Source organism: Hibiscus syriacus, unplaced genomic scaffold, assembly GCF_006381635.1.
Source record: "Hibiscus syriacus cultivar Baekdansim isolate YM2019G1 unplaced genomic scaffold, ASM638163v2 tig00110332_pilon, whole genome shotgun sequence".
NCBI classification, from domain to species: Eukaryota; Viridiplantae; Streptophyta; class Magnoliopsida; order Malvales; family Malvaceae; genus Hibiscus; species Hibiscus syriacus.
The window spans coordinates 3,297,409-3,323,109 of NW_024062688.1; the positions used below are offsets into that span (position 1 = coordinate 3,297,409).

Below are 25,701 nucleotides of genomic sequence, written 5' to 3' on the forward strand. Positions count from 1 at the left end.
AATTCGTGGTGGGAGTTCTATCTCTATGATAACACTCATCTTTTTTGAGTTAGCTTTAATTCCCCTTTTGGAAAAAAAGAAGCCAAAAAACTTGTCTACTCTTACTCCTAATGTGCATTTAGCGGAGGTCCCAGATTCCAATTTTGTAATCTTAGAAATATGTTGCTATAATCATTTGAACGTATACGTTTTCCCTAAGCACTTCGACTTCAAGTTAAACAAGTACAACATCATAAAGCTTGCTCGCATCCAAAGTATATAAAACAAAGGAAAACATGGTGCAGATCAGAGTTTAATCCATCCTCTAAGATATCAAAACAGACATTTCGGGGAGGCCACCCACCTGTCCTTTGCAACAATAGTTCGATCATCGGCAACAGTTCCTACGAATTAAGCTCGCCGCTCAATCCAATCAATGCCAATGATACACATTGAAGCATCTTTTGCTCAGTCAGTTGAGAGATGACTCCTTCAGCAAGCCTTAACAATCGGTAACTATTTGATAAATCAATCAGACTCCACAAAAATCTGCAATGCAGTGAAAAGAATTAATCAGAACCGATATTTAACGATTCAAGATGGCAAGTGAACACGAATACCAACCTCCACATCTGGCAATGGGTCAAAAGTTTTCTTCTCTCTTGTGTCCGACACTGTAATTCCACTAATTTTCTGGACTCCGAGTTTAGTTGCAATCAAGTTCTGCAAATGTAAAACGAGATAATTACAAATGAAGCAAAAACGTCGACGTGTAGTTGCAAAAGGAATAGAAGCAGAATCTACAAACAGATATCACACTGTCCATGATGACGTATACAAATGGAACAATTAGAATAAATATAACCCCATTCGATAGTAAATAATTGCATGTTGAAGTTCAGGTCAGAGCCATAACTAAACCAGATTGAAAGTGTATGGTCCAGAAATTTTCTTCATACCAGATGGAAATCACTGGAACCAAATGCTCCCACCTGTGGCAATACCTACAAAGGGTAAAATCTTTATTAACTATAGCTTTAAATCACAATTTTTATATGCTATACAAAATGGTAAAAGCACTACTACGAATGTTTATTTATGTCACTGAAGTGATAAAATCTTACTAGAAGACAAACCAAAGCAATTAATCAGAGTACGCTTGAGGTTCAACATTGCACAAATCAAGCAACCACTTCTTAAAACTTACAAATTAAGATCATAGGGAGAGGTAATGAAGCGGTATCTAAGACAAGAACCAGTATAATTATTTTATATGTTGATGGGTTAGGATGAAGTGACTCATCTACCATGACATAATTACATAATTAATTTCCATTACGCCTTTTTTTTTAATAAACAAATCTCACCAAACTGACCAGATAGTTTTAGATGCCACCAACCATATGTTCCTTTTCATCAAGAAGCTCTAAGAATGCACGGTTCAAAAAAAAAACTACCAACCAACCATTCATGAATGCATTTAACGGTGTGACATGTCACTTTAATGACCACCTACCACAAATAACTTTAATGGAGAACTTGTAAGGATAAAAGTTCCAGACCAATTCTAACTTATCACTTTCTAATTCTACCTCTCTATAGAGGAAAGCTATATAAGCCACCGAAATTAAGTTATAATTGTTTGGGACAAAATAAGCTAAAACAAAGTTGGCAGTCAACTAAGTCAATTACCATAGTCTGAAGCCCATTAATCATAACATTCTTCTTCCCATGTACACTATCTTGCGATAACCAGACCTCAAATGGGCCCAACTCTCTGTCTGCATGATTAGTGAGATTCAGATGTACCTGCAAGTGGCTATTAAGTCAATTAACTTATTCAAAGACTTAGAAGCAAATAGAGAAAATCTAGTCATAAAAAAAAACCATAACAGCAGAGATCTTAAGTTTTGTCACAAGGATGAAAAGAATTTCTTAAAATATTTTTCCATAATGCGAAACAAAATGAATTTAGTCAAACATACCGAAAAGGACTTATCCAAATTGATTTGAGATGGAATCTCCAAAATTTGCAACTCAATCTCTTTGCGACTGATTGGCTGCAAAAGAGGAAATGCATATCAGAACGAGTTTGATTACTTCTTTTAGTTATTATCTATTGAAAGTCATGCAGATCTCAAACTCGCAGAATAAACAGAAGACAGAGGATTCAACAGTGTTTTCTTTTCCATTTAAGAAAAAGGAAATATTTGTTTCAGTATAGTACAAATTTCACAAAAGACAACACAAAATTTAGTCTTCTAAAGCTGTAAGAATGTTTAACTTACTGTGCCAAGAATTTGCTGGGTTTGCAAGCGGCCAAGTTCACCTAAATTTGTACGCCAGGTCATCTGAAGTTTACCAAGAATATTAGTCCCCTCCACTTTCATTTGTGCAGACTCAGGTGAAGCCAATTTCAATTGATAAAGGTGATTATGAATTCCCCCACCAGATCTGATAAGAATAGGTGGCTTAAATACCTCTCTGCCACAAAATGGTTATCAGTTTTAGTTAATTAATAATAATTAAGAAAACCAGAATTCAGAACTCAAATATATTGGCTATTTACACAGTTGAAGAATTATCTGCAGGATGGAGTTCATGAGCTTTTAGTCCTGTAGCACTCCAATGAGGAGCTGGTTCAAACTCAACTTGGTCCATATAAAGATTTGTTTTTGTATGATTCTCTATGCAAGCTTCTAAATAGGTAATTTCCTGAGATAGAAAAATTCAGCTATTACAGAAGGACAAAACCCAAGTTGACTTGTAACTTTTACAATTGATAAGGTGGACTTAAACAGATGTTAAGACAACAGTGCTAGTATAGACTGCATTTCTCATAGATCAACAAATATAAAACCAAATGAGGTACTCCGATCATCAGATGGTCCTTACATATTGCAGAAACTGAGTTGCAAGAGAAAAACACACATCTGACTTCGCTTCTAATACTACAAATGAGAAACAACAAAAAGAAAAAGAAACAGAAGAAAACTCAGAGGCTTGGGTGCACAATGAAGGGTATCCCTTGCCTTGCGCTCCCCTCGCACAATACCCGGTGAAGGAGGGATAAAATACCGAGTCTGTAGGAATTTATTTGATTTCAATTTCATTTACATATCACATCGCAATTTATATATTTCAAGCCACTTTGACCCTTTTAATTTCTATAGTTTGCAAGACATAGAGAAGCTATAGTAGCAGCATGACTGTCTAGGCTTTATAAACTTACATTAGATAATTCAAGTCAATCTCAACCTACCTTGACAGTGCGGACCTGCACAACAGAGATAAAAGCATTATAATTTTAAATGGAAAAATCAAAGTTAAAAGTGAAGAGAGTCTCAAATAACAAAGTTGACGCAAAAAAATGGCTCTGAAGCTAGCCAAGGGCAGCATACACAAAAATTTAACTCATTTCTTTATAATCGCACGGGACAGTACCTTTGTCCTAACTGATAAAGGGTTCGCAGCAACGAATTTGAAAAACTGTGGAAGATATTTTCTTTCACCATCACTATCATTGTACAATGCAGTGCATACCAGCCTAAATTTTGTCTCGCAACAAATAAGGTGAAGTTAGAGGAAATTAATTAATAAAAAGGAGACAGAAAAATCGAACTACTACTTACGTATGAGCTCCAAGTTCCTTGACATCATGTTCCACAATGAAATCATAACGTCCGCTTGCGCGTATGGATTCAACAGGTGATTTAGTGGTATCCAAGAGGAGGATCCTCTGTCTCTCAGTCTGAATTTCAGCCTACAATTAAACAAAGACTTCTCACTTGTTGAGATTTTGTATCAAACAAACCACATGTTTTTTTAGTGCAAATGTGTGAATGAACTATGAACATCAAATCTAAATTTTAGTTCGCCATTTAACGTAGCATTCACGGAAGTAAGTAAAATTAAAGAAGAAGAAAAAGATTTTTTATACTCAAACAAGCTTAAGAAGAAGGACACGATCTAATCCTTTTTCGAATTCCATGCTAGTAATAAAAAAACTTAGTCAAACTCAATCAAAGAAGGGAAGAAAATGTTAAGTATCAATGCAACAGATAAACAGTTGCAATAAGCAAAAAAAATTGCGGCAAATTCATCAACAAATTAAACAAACTGACCCTAATTATAATGTCCCTAACTTCAAAATTAGAGTTGTTGTTGATGCTAATATAGCTACAGAATGTCTCCCCCAAGTAAATCGTCCTACATTAATATAATAAATAGGTAAATAATATAATAATCAAACAAACCGAAATTAAAGAAATTTAACAAAAAAAAGAGAATAAGAAAGTAGTAAGACCCGAAGGATTGAGGGAGGAGGAGGAGGCCAGAGAAGCCCATAGCATCGGATGGATGCTGGAGGATAAATCGGCTGCCGTAAGTCAGATCGGAGGAATCCATGGACTTACTGAGTTGGGTAGATAAGAGCGGCGGGAGATTGGCAGCGGCGAGTGGATCGTCGAAGATGTCTTCTCCGACGAAGAGATCGGCGAGGTCGATGCGGAAAGGAGGATCGACGGGGAAAGATGGCTTGCAAAGCCGCATCACCCTGAAGGCGAGAGAGTGGGTTCCTTGTGGAGCCGTGCTCATGGCTTAAATGAGTTCAGAATCCGACGCTTTGTTACTCTATGTTCCTTTCTCTTGGGAGATTAAGGCTCTTGAGAGAGTTTCAGTGAGAGGGAAAGGAAAGCAATGAAATATCTGGTGACGGCGTCATTTTGAGTCAGGACTCGGGACTGAGTACAGTGTTTATGGGCTGAGTCAGATCGGACCACGATCTGAAAACTTGCTGGTCAAAACTGGGAAAATTTGTAAGTATCATAAAGTAATACAAAGCTAGGCTTAAATGTGCCCAAGTTCCTATTTAATTCTCTTCTAAAATATATTTCGAGACATTTTTTTTTTGAAGTTTAAAAGTTATGTCATTTGTCTTAAATATTGTTGATTCTGTTAAAAAAAACATGAATAAATTATATATTTAATCATTAATAATTATTAATGTAATTTTATTTCAGTCATCTAATTATTTTTTTCTAAAATCATCATTAAACTTAATTTTTTATTTCATTTTAATTATTCAACTACTTTTATCTAATTTCTCCCTTTCTCATCGTCAGTCGCTCAATTCTTTTCCACGTTCCTAGCCGCTCCTCCTAATTTCAAAAGCAAAATAGCATCGGTGAATCAACCCAACCAACCCAAATCAATTTATTTCAACGTTTGATTCAAAAAACAATTGTACAAAAAGCAGGATCTCGATAACTCTACTGCCCTCGTCTCCATTCTCCATCATCGGCAATGACTACGCTGCTTATCTTGCTAGTAACGGCGATGAATCCAACACCAGACTATTGTGGAATAAACAAAACTCAATTTGATTGATGAAGCTTCATTGACTAGCTTCTATGGAAGCCGGTATACAGTTACATATCTTCCCCAGAATATACATATCTTGAAAAAAGATAAAAAGATATTAAAATAAGGAAAATACATGTGTTACTAAATCTCACTCGATCCAAATACGAGTAATACTGAGTAATAAGAATCCAAATTTACAGCTGAGCTCATGTCCAGCTGTAGAAATAGCTAAAGATTGCAAAAGAGAAGAAATGTTATATCCATCCCCATAAATTTTAGCCACAAAGTCAAAATGCATAATTCTGTAAATCAAACTTTGTCGTTCAAATCCATATCAGTGAAGCAGTCTCCTGAAGTAAGAGGAGAAAGTTGCATGATTTTGCATTTTAAAGTATGCGTGTGCCGCTCACTCTTTAAAATGATACATGTACCGCTTGGAATACCCACAAATGCATTGCATGCGTTGCTTTGCCTCCCCTTCATTTTCTGAAGAGATTACATCATGCTTTTTCATTTGCATCAGAAGATTCCAGGGGTAAACGTGACGATGTTGACTCAACTGAATCCTTGGCTAGATGTGATTACATATCCTCATCATCATAATTATCTTTTGCTTTTGAAATTAGGAGGATCTGCGGGGAGAAAGGAAACTCTCTTCCACTCTGACTAGTGACAGATATCTGAAGAATAAAGAGATTTTGTCCATTTTAGCAGATAAGATAGCAGCATATGACATTTTGTCCATTCCTTCTTTCCTGGAACTGCCTAAACTGGATCAATATCATATCACGCATGCGCCATTACCATGCCTCACGTTTTAGTTCTAAGTGCGACGAACTTGCATATATTGGTATAAGAAGATTTGGTTTAATTAAACAATTCCTCGGCGTAAGGAAGAGACAATTCAATACTAATAACATACTTTATGGGCCAATAATGCATTTATACTTCAATATTATTATAAGAATCTTTATGGATGTATATAAAAATAGAATTTTTTGAAGACATTTAAATTTTATTTGCACTATCATCTTGATAGTTTTTAGGTCATGTTCGTTAGAAAAAGTTCAAGTGACTTCTGTAATAAACATTAAAAAAATCTTAAAATTAAAGTAAAACGTATATTAAGATTTTGTACTTTTCAAAAAAAATAAAAATGTAGATCTTGATTTATTTTTGCACTCAACGTGACCTTTAAACTTGAAAAAAAAATTAATATGACTCTCAGATCAATGATTTTCGTTGTTGACCGTTACGATAATAACTTGACACTTCAGAATGTTGACATATTGATTACGGTACTATGTGACGGTCAAAGATGATTGATGACATGATAAATGAGTTAAATTGATTTTTATTGAATACAAGGGTTAAATTATTATTTTTTTGAAAAATTTAAAGATTTATTTAATCTTTTAAAAATATATTTTAAATTTAAAATATACATACATACAAAATTAAATATAAAAATATTAAAAATAAAAAATATATACATATTAGCCAGAGTGATTGAAATGTTATTGTTAAATGATTTATTGAATTTAGAGATGAACCCCAATGTAAGTTTTATTTTATTTTTATTTTGTAGGAACAAATTTACCATTCCTTATAAATTATAAATAAATATTAAGGATGTTAAAAAATCTAAAACACATTGAGTCCATATTCACCTTGGTTTTATATAACTTATTTTAAAAAATTAATAGGGTAGGACAATTTTTTTTTGCAAGTATAGGTAAAAGTTTTATACTTTGTATCATATTACATTCAATGAAACACTCTTCTTAATTATATAACTATTTTATATTTTTAAATATATAGATGATAATTTATATATAGATTTTAATTTTATAATTTTTAAATTTATATTTTATAAGATTTTATAATATTTATTTAATTTAATTTTATAAAAAATGTGAAACAACATATAAGATATTTTGAGTTTAAGATACTTAAAAATAATTATATAAATTAAAATTTATACTAGATGGACGAGTTTAAATTTATATAAACAAAAGTTATGGTAAAATCGAGATAAAAAATAATAATATGTATTTAAATTTTTAATAAATTAATTTTCATTTTTTTTATATTTTGAAATTTATTTATTTTTAAATATTTTTGTATTTTAAATATAAATTATTTTATGAAAAAATAAAAAAATCTTAAACTTTTTAAAAAAATTAATCTGATCATTGAACTCAATCAAAAAAATTAATTTAATCCACCTATTGCATCATCAATCAAGGCACCAACTACATCATGTTAGCATAATAAATAATCATGTCAATATTATAAAATATCGTGTCAACATCATTTAACAACAAAAATCATTAGTCAAAGAGTAATAAATTATATTTTAGGTATTGATTTTACAATCAAAATAGATTTTTTTAAATAAAAGTGCGTGTGAACACTCTACCAAATGAACCCTTAATAAAGTACAACTAAAAATGAATTGTTTTTTAAATTTTAGATTACAAATAAGTATATAAAATATATTATTTTTTATCTAAGCGTTTAAAATATTTTTGGTCAAAATAAATATCTAAACTTATTTTTTTAGTTAAAATAGATGTCTAATTTTTTTTTATCAAAATAGATACATAAAGTATTTTTTGGTCGAAATAGGTACCTAAAGTATTCGATTTTTTTATCTAAGTTCTAAAAAAGTTGACACGTGACGTTAATTAAAGAATATTTTATATACTTATATAAAAAGATTGAATACTTTATGTACTTATTTTGATAAAAAAATACTATAAGTACTTATTTTGATAAAAAAAAGAGAAGTTTAAATACTTAATTTAATGAAAATACTTTATATAATTAAATGAAGAGAAAATCGCCTCAGTGACCAAAAAAAAGTTATAATATACGATTTTAACCAACTTTTTTTGGATTTGCCAAAATGACCAACAAAATCGCAACGCGAAATAAAAATCGCAACGCGATCCCCAGAATCGCAAATCAGTGTCCAAAATCGCAACGCGATTCTTGAAAATCGCAATGCGATAGTCAAATTCGCATTGCGATTTTCCAAAATCGCAACGCGAATATGAAAATCGCAACGCGAACACATAAATCGCAATGCGTATCCGTAAATCGCAACGTGTATCCGTAAATCGCAACGCGTTTCCGTATATCGCAACGCGTATCCGTAAATCGCAACGATAATCCGTAAATCGCAACGAGAATCTGTAAATCGCAACGATAATCCGTAAATCGCAACGAGAATCTGTAAATCACAACACTGAAATTTTGGGTATATAACACTGAAATCATAAACTAAATCCCTAAATCGCAACTCATTCCATCTCCATCTATCACTCTCTCCGGCGACATCCGTTCCTATATCCAACGACATCCTTCCCAATCCGGCAACAGGTTTTAGTTTCGCAGCTCGTCTGTTTAGTAAATTAATTTACAACCATGAAATCATCTAATGTTGATCATGTTTGGATAGATTTGTGTTTTGGAGGGTCATGGGATAATGTTCATGGTGTTTTACAATATATGCCTTTACCCATGAATCTTCAACTAAAATTGTCTTTACAAAAGTTAACTTATGAAACTCTAATGCTACGTGTTTCAAATAAATTGAATTTAGAGCCCCTAAGTGGATTTAGGCTATCTTATCAGAGAAATGGTAAAGTTTATTTGTTAACCGACAATGAAGATGTTGAACGATTCATTGCTTACATTAGGGTTTCACAAGATGATGTTACATTGTATGTTGTTGAACCTAGAAGTAGTATTGTTGGGTCAGTAGCGGGTAGTAATCAACTAAGTTTTTCTCAAAACCCACAACCTTTCTCTAATCCAAATCCCAATCAACTTTCAGCACCAAATTCCGGTTTTCGTATTGACCAGTTAGACGATGATGAGCCAACAGAAAAAATTGTGAGTACTAGTCAGTATTCGAAATTTGGTCTTGGTCAATATCCGGACTTTGATATTGGTCAATACACGGATTTTGATGATGTTTCAGAAGAAGAAACAGACCATGCGTGTAATGATATTGATATTGGTCAATACCCGAATTTGATGATGAAACAGCCGTTGCCGAAGAATGTAATGTTGATGATAATGAGGAGGAAGTTACGACTGTGAATGAACATGTTGAACATCCATTCTGTAATTCATATAATCCTGAAGAAGAAAAAGAAGAAGAAAAAGTCCCCGAAGAAAAGAAAATGCCACGGGCGTATAACTGGAATATGCCAGAATTACTTCAGATACCGGAAGAAGAGTTGATAAAGAAAGCAGTTGATTGTTACACAAAAGTTATTCGTATCAAGAAAGATGATTGTTTTGATACAAAGGAAGACTTGAAGATAGCTTTATATACGAAATGTGTGGAAGATGGCTATCAACTAAAAGTTAACAAATCAAGCAAAGATCGTTTCGAAACAAGGTGTATGATTGACAAAAACTGTACGTGGCGTATGATTGCAAAGAGAATAAAAGATTGCAAAATGTTTCAAGTTAGGACTTTTATTGATAAACATACATGTTCAAGAACCCAAGTTTTTCCTCACCATAGACAGGCAAACAAAAAGGTGTTGGGTGGTTTTCTGGCTGAGTTAATGTTTTTGAATGGCAGGGTATATCGGGGACATGAAATTATGACTGAAATGAATGCTCGGTTCAAGATTAGTATATCATATTCTCAAGCTTGGAGAGCCAAATGTTATGCCTTGGAATTGTTGAGGGGGTCGCCAGAAGCATCGTTTGCCCAACTGCCGGCTTATTGTCACAATTTAAAGCTGAAAAATCCTGGGTCGGTAACTCATATCAAAACAGATAGAGATGGACGCTTTGAGTTGCTGTTTATCGCCATTGGTGCTACGGTTAGTAAATCAATATAATTTTGTTGACTCATTTTTGTTAGTTACATGCATTTCACATTTAAATGATTATATTTCTTGTGTATATTATTTTGTAGATTCGTTCGTTTATTACTTGCATGCGCCCAGTTATTATAGTTGACGGAGCACATTTGAAAGGTCGATACCTTGGAGTAAACTTATTAGCAGTAGCCATGGATGCTAACAATGGGATATTGCCAATAGCTTACGGGGTTGGCAAATCTGAAACCTCTGATTCATGGACATGGTTTATGGGGCATCTTAGGGATTGCATAGGTCCTATTAGCAATCTGACAATCATATCCGATAGGGCAAACTCAATTGACAACGCTGTTAGAAGGTGTTTCCCAGATGCTTTTCATGGACTTTGTGGTGTTCATTTGTATAGAAATCTAAAATCAAGGTCTGCTGGTATAAAAAAGCACAAATGGACATACTGGAAGGCTGTAAAAGCTTATCGGGAAGTGGATTTCAATAAGCATATAAATTGTTTAAGACGTGTTTTGCCTCAGTGTGCTCAAACACTAGAAGATGTCGGGTTTGAAAGATGGTCAAGAGTACATCAACTTGGAGCAAGATATGGTTTCATGACGTCTAATAGTGCAGAATCAATCAACGCTCTAAGTCGTCATTCCCGGAAATTACCCATTACTATGTTAATGGAGTTTTTTCGAGCCTCTATTCAACAGTGGTACTACAAGAAAAGAAACCATGCAGGTATTATTTCTTTGAATTCGTAACTTATCATATTTATATATTTTACTAAGTATTGTTTATTTAAATTTACAGGAACATTGGAACATCGTGTTACACCATGGACTGAAAAAAAGATAACGAAACGTGTTGTGAAGCCAACGTCATGGAGAGTTGAACCATGTTCAAACACTTTGTTTCAAGTACTGGATAATAACTTAAATGGGCTAGTCGATCTAAATGCAAAGACATGTAGTTGTATGAAATGGCAAACATCTGGTTATCCGTGTGGCCATGTTATAAAAGTTGCTCTTCATTTAAACCAAGATGATTCAAGCGCATACGCTATGGATTGCTACACTACAGAAGTTTATCGACAGACTTATGCCGAGATTGTCTACCCTATTCCACATCCTTCTGAGTGGGACATACCAGATGACTTACAAACAGTTTTGCCACCAGCCATGGACAGAAGGCTACCTGGCCGACCAAAAAGTCACGATCGTATACCGTCTAAGGGTGAAGAGAAGAAGAGATCGACATGTAGTCGGTGCAAGGAAAGTGGTCATACAAGGTTGACATGTGGATCACCAGTGCCATCAAAATCATCTTTTCCTCTACCAAAATATGGATCCTCATCAAAATCCAAAGCTCATATGGTGTCAAGCAAAAGGCAATCATCTTTAAAATCCCAATCACAATTGGCTTCACCTTTTGAGACTGTTAACTTAGGTGATTTTTAAATGCAAACGTTGTATTATGTGGATTTTATGTGTGAACTTTTAACATTTTCAGTTGAATTAATGACTCAGGCCAACCATTTTGACTTAACCAACTCTTGTTATTCAGTTGTTATCACTATTAGGCATGCATTTGACTATCGCAACACGGAAATTACAATCGCAACGCGAAATGAAAATCCCAACATGAAAATCGCAATGCGGAAATGAAAATCGCAACGAGAGAATCGCAATGCGAAATGAAAATCGCAATGCGAAATGAAAATCGCAACGAGAGAATCGCAATGCGAAATGAAAATCGCAATGCGAAATGAAAATCGCAATGCGAAATGAAAATCGCAATGCGAAATGAAAATCGCAATGCGAAATGAAAATCGCAATGCGAAATGAAAATCGCAACGAAAGAATCGCAATGCGAAATGAAAATCGCAACGAGAGAATCGCAATGCGAAATTATAAACGCATTGCGATTTTCATTTCCGCATTGCGATTTTCATTTCGCATTGCGATTCTCTCGTTGCGATTTTCATTTCGCATTGCGATTTTCATTTCGCATTGCGATAGTCATTTTTGCCTTCAACATAATGCAGATTGAAATCAACAAAATCAACCATTACATTTCAATCAATTAAACAAGCACAAATAAGAATTATGTTCGCATCAATTACACAAATCAACTTTTACAAATCATCTTTTACAAATCAATTAAATAAGCAATAATTCTTATTTCCGATCATCTACTATTGAATCAACTTTTACAAATCAATTAAACAATCAAAAAACAATCAATTAAACTATTGAATCAACTTTTGCAGCTCGACATCATTTGACGTTTTTATTGCATATGTACGCATGCTGGGGAAAGCCTCGAATATCCAAATCTACAAACAATATAATAACAAAATTAGTAATTGTTAAATAATTAATTATAATTTTAGAAACATTATATAGAAATTCTTACCTTAAAGGCCCAAACAAAGCCTGACAAAGTGTATTTGGACCCATCGCCCCGCAAACTTTTGCGGTCATCAAAGGCAGACGACAACTTAGTCCAGGTAGCTTTCCATATATACGAACCCCACGGAAACAGATTCTATGCATTCAGGTCCTCTACCAATATTATTAGCTCCCGATGAATAGGTTGTCTGGCCTCTCTGCCTAAAAAGCCGGCATACACAAGTAGTAGAAGGCATACTCGGACAACATCGACGTCATCCATCCGAGTGAAACCAGCTTTCTTATTAAACAATTTCTTCAGGTCGTCGACATGTAGGTTCGGCTTCTCCATTGACTCATCCGGAAAAACCCGGGATAACCATGATGGGCGGGCGATATGACGAGTGTACCGGCCTACATCATCGTGTCCGAATCGTAGACCAGTGATTAAGTAGAACTCCTTCCGCCCAAAGCAAGTATACGCTGGTGGAAAATGAAACCATATCTCTTCCTCACCACGTTGTATACTGTCGGGTAGATTTGATGTCATGGTCTGAAGCCACAAATGGGTCAAATTAGCATCTCCACCCGGATGCTGTACTCTCAGCCATGGCCCGAAGCAGGTTTCCTCAAACAATTGTCTTTGAGCAGGTGAAAGCTTCGAAGCAATTGTAGTGGCCAGGCTGACTTTATTTCTCAAGGTCAATTGAGCCGAAAAAATTTCTACAAAAACAATAAACATACCAAGTTAGATATACCAAAAACTACACTGTGAAGATATACCAAAAACAATAAACATAAAAAGTAGTAGTTTATTCTTGAAACTAAAATTTGCAACACTGTTTTGTCTTTTGGTTGAAATGAAAATCGCAACGAGAGAATCGCAACGCGAAATGACAATCGCAACGAGAGAATCGCAACGCGAAATGAAAATCGCAACGAGAGAATCGCAACGCGAAATAAAAATCGCAATGCGATTTTGGTTTCGCGTTGCGATTCTCTCGTTGCGATTTTCATTTCGCGTTGCGATTCTCTCGTTGCGATTGTCATTTCGCGTTGCGACAGTCATTCTCTCGTTGCGATTTTCATTTATCTCGTTGCGACTCTTCTGCAAATTGAAACTTGAATGGATTGCATTACTTCAACCAAAAGACAGAACAAAGACAAAGACAAATACTAACTTGAAAATCGCAACGAGAGAATAGCAACGCGAAATGAAAATCGCAACGAGAGAATCGTAACGCGAAATGAAATCTAAGTGAAATGGTTAATCTATTATTGAGATGACCAGTAAACTTATCATCAGTTTCAATATGAAAAACCTACAATAATGCAAACATTTCAAAATAAAAATAATTAAAAAAACTAACCCTCGGAGGTTGATTTTCCATTTCTGAATATTGTGAGGGATTTCTGACCGTGAATGGTTGTGAGGGATTTCGCCGGAGATGGGGACGGAAATCTTCGGAGATGGGGACGGATTTCTTCGCCGTAGAGAGTGAGAGATGGAGATGGGACTGAGTTGTGATTTTAGGTTTTAGGTTATGAGTTGCGATTACGGGATTTTGTCTTAATATTCGTTTTTGTAATTTGAAAATAAAATACGCGTAGCGATTATAATGGCGCTTTAAATATCGCGTTGCGATTTACGGATACGCGTTGCGATTTTATGTATTATCGTTGCGATTTACCGATACGCGTTGCGATATACGGATACACATTGCGATTTACCCATACGCGTTGCGATTTACGGATACACGTTGCGATTTACGGATACGCATTGCGATTTATGTGTTCGCGTTGCGATTTTCATATTCGCGTTGCGATTTTAGAAAATCGCAATGCGAATTTGACTATCGCATTGCGATTTTCAAGAATCGCATTGCGATTTTGGAAACTGATTTGCGATTCTGGGGATCGCGTTGCGATTTTTATTTCGCGTTGCGATTTTGTTGGTCATTTTGGCAAATCCAAAAAAAGTTGGTTAAAATCGTATATTATAACTTTTTTTTGGTCACTGAGGCGATTTTCTCTTAAATGAAAAAGATGATATACTTGATGTCGTTAGTGATATAAGTAGTTTCTTAATTAATATCTTATTTTCTTATTTTTATTATTATCCTAAATATGCCTAAAGAGTTCCGTTAATTCAAGGCCCAAAGTTGATAGATGGGCCAGGCGAAGCACGTTTATGGCCGAACTACCCTTACATTTCTGCCTTTTGGGGGTAATTTCTATACTTCTTGGCCCTAATTTTAGGACAAAACCGGACCCAAATCAAAATCCACAACCCGACCCAGATTTCCATCTTGTAATTTCTTTGTTCTAAAACCTTTCTTTTCTTATTATCTTCCTTTCAGCTCACCATCCAAGAAAGTGAGAGAAAAGCTTCCGTTTCAAAATCTCAAATTTTCGAATTTTGTTCTCATTTTTGCCCAAAATACCCCCGTCTTTCTTTTCAATGCCAATTCCAGGTTAAAACGCCGCCGTCGCAACAAAGAAACCCAGATTCCGAACTATGATCGTCCGAACCTACGGTCGCCGCAGACGTGGTTTGACCCGGACATTCTCCGATTCCCTGGACGACGACGTTTCCGACTCTCTCCCCTTGTCCCATGAAACGGTGCCGTCTCAAGACATCTACGATTTCCCCTTAACGGCCACTCAAGAATCCTCTTCTTTATGGTCATCCTCCCAAGAATTTGACGACAACGGCTGCAAGAACCGAACAAAAACGTCCGTTAGAACAACGGCAACCCGAAGGAATTTTGAATTCGACGATTCGAGAAACGACGTCGTTAGAAGATCCAAGAAACAGAAGCAAAGCCAGAGCAAGAAAGAGGATGGGTATTCGTCCATGCCGTGGATTTCGTCGACTTCGAGTCTGATGGAGGCTCAAGAATTCGGGGAAATGATGGAGCATGTGGACGAGGTTAATTTCGCGCTCGATGGCTTAAAGAAAGACCAGCCGGTGAGGATCAGGAGAGCTAGTCTCTTGTCTTTGCTTTCGATTTGCGCCACTCTCCCACAGAGGAGACTGCTGAGAACTCATGGGTATGTTGAATTCTTGTTGTGTTTTTAGTTTTAAGGTTCTTTCTGTTGAAATCTCTTGATTTGGGCATCTGGGTAGTGTTAATTTTTGGTGGATTTTTTAAATATGAATTCAAATCAGGTTAAAGGTGCATTTTATGTTGAAATCTCTTGATGTTTTGTTTTAGGCTTTTGGCCTTTATGGATTCGTAGTTACAGGAAGAGTTTGATAATTTGAATTCCCTTCTGAGAAGCTCTACTTAACGGATGGCATTTGAATTTTTTAATTTAAAAAATCTCCTTTGGTGGTTAGTTTGTGTATCCGGTAGCATTTAGAAGGTCCGTTACATTCTATTATTTTTTTCCATACTGGAATCTGGTACACTTCGTCGGTATAAAGTGTAACGTCATTGACTGCACTCTTTTTAGGAATTGCCAATTGACATTTTCAGCTTATTTGATCTTCAAAATTTATTGGGTCAATACTTTTTTCCAGGGACGGATCTAGGATCAAACATTGAGAGGGGCTAAATTGTTTTATATCAAAAGAACAAGGCTCTATTGAGTATTTAAATCTCAAAATTGGGAGGGGCAAAGGTCTTATTTGACTAATATTTAAACTAAAAAGGACTTAAATGCTATTATTCCAAAATTTGGGAGGGCAACAGCCACTCCCAACCCCTTAATAGATTCTTCCCCTGCTTGTTTCACTCTAAAAGAATGTGTATATAAAAGATGGAGTGGTTTTCCCTTAAGAATTACTCTATTCACTCCGTTGTCTTTACACTGGCTTTGCAAATATGCTCTTTTCAGGATGGCTAAGACAATAATTGATGCTATTTTGGGCCTCAATTTTGATGACATCCCTAGCAACCTGGCTGCTGTGGCCCTTTTCTATGTCTTAACCTATGATGTAAGTTTTTCAGCACTTGAAGTTGCAATTCAATTACTATTTATGAATCTAAAAGTATTTTCTGTTTAATAGTCTTGAGGATTTTATGCACACATAGGGTTCATGTGAGAAGGTTTGGATCCAATAGTTATTAGTACTATTATTTATGCACAAACAAATTTTGTTAATGACTAATTGTGTCTTTTATTGGAGTCTTACATGCTAATCTGCCCTACCACACATTTGGGTTTCCCATTTTATCTTCAGTTGATTTTTATTCTTTATTTTAAAATTTCGGATGGCAAGAGGTTCCTGCTTATATGCCTAGCTTTTATGCTTCCTGTCCCTTAGACCAATATTTGGATATAATCGAAATAAATGTTTTGAACATGTCAATTACAGTAATCTTCAACATTTGTATGAATTTATTGTGTCAGGGTCAGGATGACCAACTCCTGGAGTCACCCTGTTGCATCCAATTTCTAATTAAAACTTTAAAGCCAATTACCCCCACTGCTAAAGAAAACAAAACAGAGAAAGTGGGCTTTAAGCTTTTGGCATTACTCAAGGATGCTGACATTTCACGGGATACAACTCAAGTGTTGGATTCAAGCTCTGCAGCCATTGCTTCCAAAGTTGAGGAAATTCTTGTTAGTTGCAAGGAAATGAAGCCAAAATGTGGGGATGATACTGGTTTACGAAGGCCTGAGTTAATCCCAAAATGGATAGTTTTGTTGACTTTGGAGAAAGCCTGTTTGTCTAAAATTTCTCTTGAAGGTATCTAATGGAAATATCTAAGATTTATACATGTTTATTTATAGATTGTTTTCCTGGAACTGTAATGGTAGCTCAATATAGATCTAAACACAACTACATATCTACATATAAAATACATACTCATACACTACAGTCAGGTGCTTTTTCATTTTTTGCTGAATTTTTTTTCATGTTTTCCCCCTGGTATCATTCGTTCAGATGCAACTGGTACTGTAAGAAAAACTGGGGGCAATTTCAAGGAGAAACTAAGAGAGCTTGGAGGACTTGATGCAGTCTTTGAAGTGGCCATGGAGTGCCATTCCTTTATGGAGGTGTGAGCTTATCTGATTTCTGTTCTTTTGCATTTCAACCGAAGGAGATTAAAAAAATACTGCTTTAAATTTTGGGAATGTCTTCTGGTTCCATCTCTTACATTTACAAGAAGACATTCATCAGTGACTTATAATGCATTATCTTGTCTGCAGGGTTGGATGGAGCAGAGTTTATCTTCTCCTCTTACCGAAGATAAAAAGGATCTGGAGAGCCTGGTGCTGCTTTCTAAATGTTTGAAAATCATGGAAAATGCTGCATTCCTTAGTAGTGATAATCAGGTACTTGGGTTGTAATTTTCAGTTATTTTGATTTCAATTTCCTTTTAAGCTTGATTTGTATAACTAAACTGTCACATTTATTAAGCTGTTAAGATTGTTTTTCTTTACTTTTACTGTAGAGTCATCTGCTAGAAATGAAATGGAAGTTGAAGTCTCGTGGATCTCAAATATCTTTTACGAAGCTTGTTATAAGTGTAATCAAGATTCTCTCAGGTTATTGTTGTTGCATTTACTACCTCAAAATGTCTTCTTTCTCTCTTTCTCACTGTCTTTTATGTTTTATAAGATTTATAGCATTTGATTAATCAATGTTGTCTTTTCCAGGGCTTTATTGTAAGAGTTCTTGTGGATCGTCAAGTACTGAAAAGGCTTGTGGTAATTCTAAAGCAATGGGTGATGGTGAATTTGCTCCAACTGCAGATTGTAAAGGTATTAGACTATTAGATTATTAAACGAATATATCGTTCTATTTTCTGCTCTTGGACTTGATTGATTCTTTTCAATTTTGCAGTGGATAGACATGATGTTATCTACATTAGTTCGTCTGATAAATCCTCAAGCATTGAGTGGTTATCTGAAAAGAGCTTCAATACATCTCAGAATGATCCAGGGCCTTCTACTCAATGGTTGGGTCATCATGAACCCAGTTTTCAAACTGAAAGTGCTTCCATGAATGATGGTCGTTTACTAAAGATGAGAACCAGTTCTTCCTTGGCTAGCAAGCGTGGTGGGAAATTAGGAATTTCATTTGATGAATTGCCTGTAACAAGCAATGGTTCAAAGGATGAAAAATGGCAACCTTTAGAGGATAGTCAGGATCCTTTTTATTTTGATGAAGAAGAATTTGTGCCTTCAAAATGGGACTTACTATCCGGGAGAAAAAAGACATCCCAAGCTAAGAAACATCAGAAACATGGACCTAAAAATAGAGAAATCCATGTTGAGCATCAATGCCAATTTACAATGAGCCAAAAGGAACCGACAAGTGTGGACAATTTCCATAGAAAATCCATCAATGAAGAATATGATCATTCAAATGTAACTTCTAGTCCTCAGTACGCTGAAGAAGAATACTCCAGCCTTCTTTCTGACTGCCTTCTTGCTGCTGTCAAGGTATTCCTAAATATGTAGTTCATATTTCACCCAACCTTTGCAGTGCTTGTTTTGGCTTCAGGTGTAATAATATGTATGATTACAATGAGGCAGAAGGTTAATGGACTGCATAAAACTGGCTTTGCTGTGTATAACATTATGATATTTCTCTTTTATACTAGAGGTTTATTTGATCAGTGGTGGTGATATTTTGGCAGGTTTTGATGAATTTAACAAATGACAACCCAATCGGTTGTCGGCAAATTGCGGCTTCGGGGGCCCTAGAGACATTGTCTACATTAATTGCCTGCCACTACCCTACATTCTGCTCATATTTGCCTCGCAGAAGTGAAATGGAAGAGAATTCTCTTTGTGTAGAACATCACAACCAGGACAGACCTCTTACCGATCCAGAGTTGGATTTCCTTGTAGCAATACTGGGTTTGCTTGTGAACCTAGTGGAGAAGGATGAACATAACAGGTGGATTTATCTTCTTTGCATTCAGTGCTGTGGCTTTCAAAATAGAGTTGCGTTCATTTTGTGCCTTCTCATAATCACAGGCATGCTAACAATTATATGTCATACTTCTATGCAGATCACGGCTTGCAGCAGCTTCTGTTTCTTTACCGAATTCGGAAGGATTAAGAGAGGGAAGTCACATGGCTGTCATTCCCCTGCTATGTGCTATTTTCCTTGCGAACCAAGGAGACAATGATGCTACTGGAGAAGTTCTTTCTTGGGTGAGGAACCCCCCTTTATACGTGAATATGTCTTATTTTTCTTGGCTTGGAGCATTTTTTGGTGTTAGCAAGAATTTGAATTTATCATCATTGACTTGCCTTGTACCTTTGTTGTGTTCGATTATACAGAATGATGAGGCTGCTATGTTACAAGAAGAGAAAGAAGCAGAGAAAATGATTTTAGAAGCGTACGCAGCCCTACTGCTTGCTTTCCTATCTACCGAGAGGTTAGTATGGCCGATATATTTCCCAGTGCCCGGTTCCTTGTTTTCTTACTAAACTGTTTTACACTGTCATCGACAGTAGGAGCACACGAAATGCAATTGCCGATTGTCTTCCAAAGCGCAGCCTGTCGGTTCTGGTACCTGTTTTGGATAGATTTGTGGTATGTTTAATCCAAGTACCAAATTTGTTGACTGCAAAGCAATTTACTGCACTTTGGAAACATATTTATGCATCCATTTTCTCCTTGTGCAGGCGTTCCATTTTACGTTAAACATGATTTCTCCAGAGACTCATAAAGCAGTGAGTGAAGTGATCGAATCGTGTAGGATACCATGAGAAGTAATGACATATTTTGTACAGCCTTGACCTCCCTGTTTTAGATTAGCAGAGTGCTGGTGCCGACAATGATCGGAGTTGCAAACCTCGTTCATCGTGGCATTGCTGCATTAGTTTGATTTTCCCCCACCCGCCCATTTTATTTTCCTTCTTTTCATGTTTTGAGATACAGTATTATTCTTTGTAGTAGAATGATTGCATCGTCTTGATGCAGGAGTGTACATGAAAGTGAAAGGTATAATGAAGTTTTCAATTGCCTTAGTCCTTCCATTACTACTGTTACGTTATCTTTTCTGTTAGAAATTAACGATAATAGCGATTGAAATATTATAAAATAATTAGTTTACATATCGGACGAAAGGGAAGAGAAGAAATTATTCGATAAACATAAACATCTTAGACCAGAACTCTATAATTTCTATAAAATTATGAGAATTTCAACAACGACAATCAAATTCAGAAACAAGATAAGAAACTAGATTCACAGTCGTCTTAAATTTATTATCACAATCAATCAAAATATTAAATATGTGATTAATTGTCCATTATTGTTCACTTCCGAAATCGACAATGACTGAACTGCTCCTCATTTCTTGAAAGGGGCCAAATTTCACAATTTGAAATTTAAAGGGACTTAAGAGGTCTTTCTACGATTAGAGATTAGAATAAAACAAGTCGCTTTTTGCAATAAAGAAAAACGGGAGAATGCTATCGTGTGAGAAAGAATGGTCCAGGTTGAGAGGGCAAGAGTTTGAAAGTTAAACCCAAAAAGGAATAAATAGAAAAGCAAAGATTTGACAGATTCTGTCCCAGGGAAGAAGAAAACATAAACCTGTTTTAATATTTCGACTTCGCTGATTGGAAACAGAAATCAGAAGAAAATAAATGATCTATCTTTGATTCCATTACTCCAGTCTGTAAAATGAAGTGCTCTAACTAATCCTTAGATCCGCTCTTCTCTTTTCTTTTTTCTTTTTTCTTGATCCCTTTGTTCATTTCTGTTGTAAAAGTAAGAAATGTTGAAGTTGTGGAAATTTTATCAAACTTGTTTGGCAATCCACCCACTGAAGACGCAGGTTGTGAGCTCGGGCTTGATTTGGGGGTTTGGTGATATAGCTGCTCAAACCATTACTCACTCAACCGCCAAGAAACACCATCATCTTCAGGTACAATCAGAAGCCATAATATGTCCTACTTTAAGAGTATTTTCATGAGTTTGACTTGTCTGATTTTCGGTGAATTTTGATATTGTTGTCGATGCTATTGAATTATCGTTGTAATTGAAAAACTTGTTGCTGCATGTTTGCTTTTCTTCCCCTGATGAATTTGGAATCTTCTTTATGGGAAAGTAAGCATAGAAGCAATATTTTTTTGTGGGTTTTACATTTTTGGCATTTTTCTCTATAATCGAGGCTATATGTTGATTCTTGTTGCTCTTACTTTTAATCTGCCAATTTTTTGAACATTTAGAACAAGCAAGCTGCATTTGTAAGGACATTTGAATGATTTATTGCATTTTTCTTGGTTTGAATTCTTTAGAAAAGAAAGAATTTTGTCTCTTGATTACATGCATTAAATTTAAAGATGGCCTTTCTTTGGCATGGGTGCTGAGTTTTGCATCAATTACCACGTTTTCAACCTCATGACCTTCAGGCTGGTTCTGGCCTACTATGCTTCGTTATTCCGACTCTTCATTTTTCTTGAAGGAGAGATGTCTACGGCGACATCCATATCCTACATATAGACACGGGTATGGGAATATGATCCTTCAAAGACCTTTCGAGTAAATTGAAACTTTTTTAAGAAATGAACATACCTTTTGTTGGACACATACCAGTATTTGACATTCACACTCGAATTTGAGTAACATAGATGCAATGAAAAAGCGTGATTGTAGAGTTACCTCAGATTAAATCCCGGTTATTCCTGTTGTATAAAGCTAATCACTTAGAAATAATTTAACTATTGTAATTTGTAAAGATGTCCACAATGGAGACATTGCATTCTGCCATATGTGTGTTCTAAGCATCTTTTATTTTTTTCATTCTTTTTTGTAGCTTATTTCTTTTAGTAGAATGAATTTCCGCTGTTTTTTTGTATGTATCAGGAAAAGGATAAAAATTTAAAGATTAATTGGAAACGAGTTGCTACTACAAGCTTGTTCGGGTTTGGATTTGTTGGACCAGTTGGTCATTACTGGTAATTTAAGAATTTTATGCTTGCTTTTTGCATCTTAGAGTTTGTATTACATGATCACCATGCATCGGAAAACTGCGATACACGTAAGGTTTTCAATATGTAAGGGGCTTGTTATGGAAGCTAGTGATGGTTTGTGGTAGCTACTTTTTCATTTTTTATTTTTCAGTTGAACTAGGTGACAGAATTTTTACATGGTTAAAATTTGCATGCTCAATATGTTCTCTATATGCAAACCTTGTGTTGGAAACTCTCAACTTCTTGGTAACATTTGTAGGTACGAAGGTTTGGACCGATGCATAAGGTTGCGACTTCGCTTACGGCCAAATTCTTTCCGTTTCGTGGGTACTAAAGTCGCAGTCGATGGTTTTATGTTTGGGCCATTGGATTTACTTGTATTTTTCACTTACATGGGATTTTCTGCTGGAAAGAGTATTCCCCAAATCAAAGAAGATGTAAAAAGAGATTTTGTCCCGGCATTCATTCTGGAAGGAGGGCTATGGCCGATTGTTCAGGTTGCAAATTTTCGATACATACCAGTGAGATACCAACTTCTGTATGTCAACTTATTTTGCTTGTTGGATAGTTGTTTCTTGTCGTGGGTTGAGCAACAAGAGGATGCTCCATGGAAGCAATGGTTGAATTCTTTGATACCTTCCAGGGAGAAAAAGGATGAAGGTGGATGACTTTATTGATGTTTTGATATATTGAAGAACCTGTTGGCATCATTGTGCATTTTACAAGTTAAAAAAGGGGTTTTGTTACCCTTCTGGATTACAAATGAACATTGTTATTCTTAAATGTCAATCCTCTTCTTAATGAATCATCTTGAGCATTCTCGTCCCCATTGGTAATTGAATCAATATTCAAATCAATCCAAATTCATTAAATCAAATTCTCTTTGAAGATAATATAAACTTCTTGGGACCATTCGTTACTATTATGGAATCAATTATGTAAAAGAAAATGTACGTTTCGATCATATTCACAGACATCTATACCTACCAATAATGGAGTTTAACAATTCTCTCTACAAAATGGGCTTTCAGTTTATTTTGAATTAAAAATAGTAACGTCCTTACCCATAGCCATTAAATGGAGTAGTTTTAGGGTTCATGGAGTGCCAAACTTGGACAAGGCTAATTTGAGAATGCCTGGGATGTACTTTGATCGTCGGCTTTGAACTCCACTTGGGCTTTAGCTGATGATGTGTTGATTATGCATTCGATGAGATAATTAGAAGATTCCTCAAATTTCTGCGCAAAGAAGAAAAACTTGAAGTTGAGGGACTGACCACCTGATGCTATGCAGTGGATGGAATGACTTTGCATGTGTCGAAGTAAAGCTTGAGGAACTGTAAGTGCTGCAACAGCTTGAGGGCTTAGTGAGAGTTCCTGCACCAATTATTACATGTTGAGTTCTGAGGAAGGTTTCCTATCCTAGAGACAAACTGTTGGTCGAGTTTTCAAGGATGAGGCAAGGATTTTTTGTTAAAAGATCCAAGGATACTTTGATGCTAAAGATGTATTTCATAAATAAATTTCTTTCTAAACCATATGGTCATAGAATAGGTACTACAACAGAACTATCCTTGCATATTGTTCTGCCAAATTAAAGATTCTAACGTTGAGAGAGGGTAAGTAAGAGATAGGCATGGGGAATCGGAAATACAGAAGCAAACCTGTGACAAAGCAACAGGCAATTGGCACCACTTCTGCTGAAATGCGCTTGGATCTAGAGCTGCTTTTGTGTTAAGCTTCAATTGAGGAGGAGATGGCACATCAGGTACTGCTGGTATGCCAAGACCAAGAAGATCATCAATTCCGAAGCTTGCTTGTTGAGAATGGCCCACTGTGTGGGGATTTGAAATTGCCGACTCTATCTGAGTTTGTGATGCAAAGACAGATGCAGAACTAGCATAAGGAACAGTATACGCAGAACCATTAATGCTTGAACCTCTAGTTTCTTCTTTCTCCGCAATTGTTAAAAGCAGACCCTTGTCATTTTCTTCCACTCTCTGACGGGAAGCAACATTATCTGCTGCTTCACCAATAGATAGATTTCCAAGTTCATCTACAAACTCAAGCGGACCCCTGTGTTCCTTATCTGTAAACATGTAAGATGGCTGCAAATATTCACATCAGTTAACCTCAGTTCTCTCATGATTTGACTAACACAATCAAAGAACCTCAATTCCTATAAGAGATGCAGAATGCATTCAGTACGTTAAACTATTTAACAACATAATGGAAAATTTGTGTAAGAGGAGAAGCGCAATGCATTGAATACAGCAAAGAAACCAACAGCAAGCTCTCAACAGCAAGTTGTTTGCTAACAGAAAAACTGTAAGAACAATATCAATACTTCTTTCCATTAAATCATTTTTGTGTTCAAATTCAAGTTTTATGGACTTTGAATTATTTTTTAAAACTTTGAATAAATTCAATTTAGTCCAAAAACATTTTGCCCTTAAAAATTGTTATATCAAAATAGGTTCAACACGCTTCTTGCTCAAGTTGGTTCACCTATGAAGTTTTGGAGTTACGCTTTTATGATTGCAGTATTTCTTATCAATAGGTTACCTACACCGGTTCTGGAAGGTAAGTCTCCCTATGAGTAGCTTTATAAGCAAGTTCCGTTGTATTCATTTATGCAAGTTTTTGGGTGTGCTTGTTTTCCATTTTTGAGGCCGTTTAACAAACATAAATTGAATTTTCGTTCAGCAAAGTGTACTTTCGCTCTTCTTTTAGGGATTATAGGTGCATGGATGAGACCAGGAAAATTTGTATGTCGAGGCATGTTGTGTTTGATGAATCTTTGTTTCCGTTTGCTGCAAAGAATGATGGTTATGTTGTGACTGAGATAGGCTTTGTGTACTGCAGCACTCAGGATATTTGCCTGTTGTTAGTATTGGACGGTTTAGGATTGTTAGACCGTGTCCTAACTGATTTCAGCCTATCGCCTCTATAAATGGACTGGTCTTCTTCTAGAGATATTACAGCCTTATGAATGAAGAGTGAAAAGAGTGTCGTCTCTCGTTCCCCTATTTCTCTTCACCTGAGTTCATCTTCTAGATCTTGACAATAATAACTTCCATGGAAATTAGGGACAAATTTTAGGGTTTGCAGGGGAAGCTTTTGCAATTCTTAAGTCTTTTCATTTGGATTTAAGGCTTGCGTCAACTCATAGTCATGGACTTAACGGGTCAAGAATAAGAATAAGGGGTTAACGTGAGTTAA

The 25,701-nt window shown here is 35.7% G+C and overlaps 4 protein-coding genes across 4 annotated transcripts; 2 read left to right on the forward strand and 2 right to left on the reverse strand.

The window, feature by feature from the left end:
• Positions 1-398: 398 nt before the first annotated feature.
• On the reverse strand, positions 399-4,790 carry LOC120119423 (trafficking protein particle complex subunit 13-like). The gene is made up of 12 exons (XM_039139233.1): positions 4,286-4,790; positions 4,104-4,188; positions 3,612-3,742; positions 3,424-3,526; positions 3,242-3,256; positions 2,549-2,694; positions 2,268-2,463; positions 1,965-2,039; positions 1,672-1,788; positions 939-983; positions 604-702; positions 399-528 (listed from the first exon to the last, which is right to left on the reverse strand). Exons 1-12 carry the CDS (start codon positions 4,573-4,575, stop codon positions 508-510), a joined length of 1,323 nt encoding a protein of 440 aa, XP_038995164.1. The 5' UTR covers positions 4,576-4,790; the 3' UTR covers positions 399-507.
• A 10,147-nt stretch (positions 4,791-14,937) lies between these two features.
• On the forward strand, positions 14,938-20,421 carry LOC120119425 (wings apart-like protein 1). Its single transcript, XM_039139238.1, has 13 exons — positions 14,938-15,637; positions 16,427-16,526; positions 16,943-17,282; positions 17,481-17,593; positions 17,747-17,872; positions 17,992-18,085; positions 18,197-18,301; positions 18,384-18,985; positions 19,183-19,445; positions 19,561-19,705; positions 19,835-19,932; positions 20,009-20,090; positions 20,183-20,421. The coding sequence occupies exons 1-13, from the start codon at positions 15,102-15,104 to the stop codon at positions 20,264-20,266; spliced, it is 2,688 nt and encodes an 895-aa protein (XP_038995169.1). The 5' UTR covers positions 14,938-15,101; the 3' UTR covers positions 20,267-20,421.
• Positions 20,422-21,125: 704 nt separating this feature from the next.
• LOC120119426 (protein Mpv17-like) lies at positions 21,126-23,191 on the forward strand. Its single transcript, XM_039139239.1, has 3 exons — positions 21,126-21,432; positions 22,374-22,465; positions 22,740-23,191. The coding sequence occupies exons 1-3, from the start codon at positions 21,283-21,285 to the stop codon at positions 23,146-23,148; spliced, it is 651 nt and encodes a 216-aa protein (XP_038995170.1). The 5' UTR covers positions 21,126-21,282; the 3' UTR covers positions 23,149-23,191.
• Positions 23,192-23,601: 410 nt separating this feature from the next.
• Positions 23,602-24,605, reverse strand: LOC120119269 (beta-adaptin-like protein A). The gene is made up of 3 exons (XM_039139103.1): positions 24,419-24,605; positions 24,144-24,313; positions 23,602-23,856 (listed from the first exon to the last, which is right to left on the reverse strand). Exons 1-3 carry the CDS (start codon positions 24,576-24,578, stop codon positions 23,602-23,604), a joined length of 585 nt encoding a protein of 194 aa, XP_038995034.1. The 5' UTR covers positions 24,579-24,605.
• Positions 24,606-25,701: the final 1,096 nt, after the last annotated feature.

Coding starts and splice junctions, on each gene's coding strand:
- LOC120119423 (XM_039139233.1), bottom strand. CDS start 4,575: ATGAGCACGGCTCCACAAGGAACCCACTCTCTCGCCTTCAGGGTGATG. Junction 3,743..4,103: donor TTAGGGACATTATAATTAGG/GTCAGTTTGTTT, acceptor GTTTAATTGTAG/GCTGAAATTCAGACTGAGAG. Junction 703..938: donor GTTCCAGTGATTTCCATCTG/GTATGAAGAAAA, acceptor TTACATTTGCAG/AACTTGATTGCAACTAAACT.
- LOC120119425 (XM_039139238.1), top strand. CDS start 15,102: ATGATCGTCCGAACCTACGGTCGCCGCAGACGTGGTTTGACCCGGACA. Junction 19,933..20,008: donor GCTTTCCTATCTACCGAGAG/GTTAGTATGGCC, acceptor TGTCATCGACAG/TAGGAGCACACGAAATGCAA. Junction 20,091..20,182: donor CTGTTTTGGATAGATTTGTG/GTATGTTTAATC, acceptor CTCCTTGTGCAG/GCGTTCCATTTTACGTTAAA.
- LOC120119426 (XM_039139239.1), top strand. CDS start 21,283: ATGTTGAAGTTGTGGAAATTTTATCAAACTTGTTTGGCAATCCACCCA. Junction 21,433..22,373: donor AGAAACACCATCATCTTCAG/GTACAATCAGAA, acceptor TGTATGTATCAG/GAAAAGGATAAAAATTTAAA. Junction 22,466..22,739: donor GGACCAGTTGGTCATTACTG/GTAATTTAAGAA, acceptor TAACATTTGTAG/GTACGAAGGTTTGGACCGAT.
- LOC120119269 (XM_039139103.1), bottom strand. CDS start 24,578: ATGTTTACAGATAAGGAACACAGGGGTCCGCTTGAGTTTGTAGATGAA. Junction 24,314..24,418: donor GGAGAAAGAAGAAACTAGAG/GTTCAAGCATTA, acceptor ATCCCCACACAG/TGGGCCATTCTCAACAAGCA. Junction 23,857..24,143: donor TGCCTGTTGCTTTGTCACAG/GTTTGCTTCTGT, acceptor TAATTGGTGCAG/GAACTCTCACTAAGCCCTCA.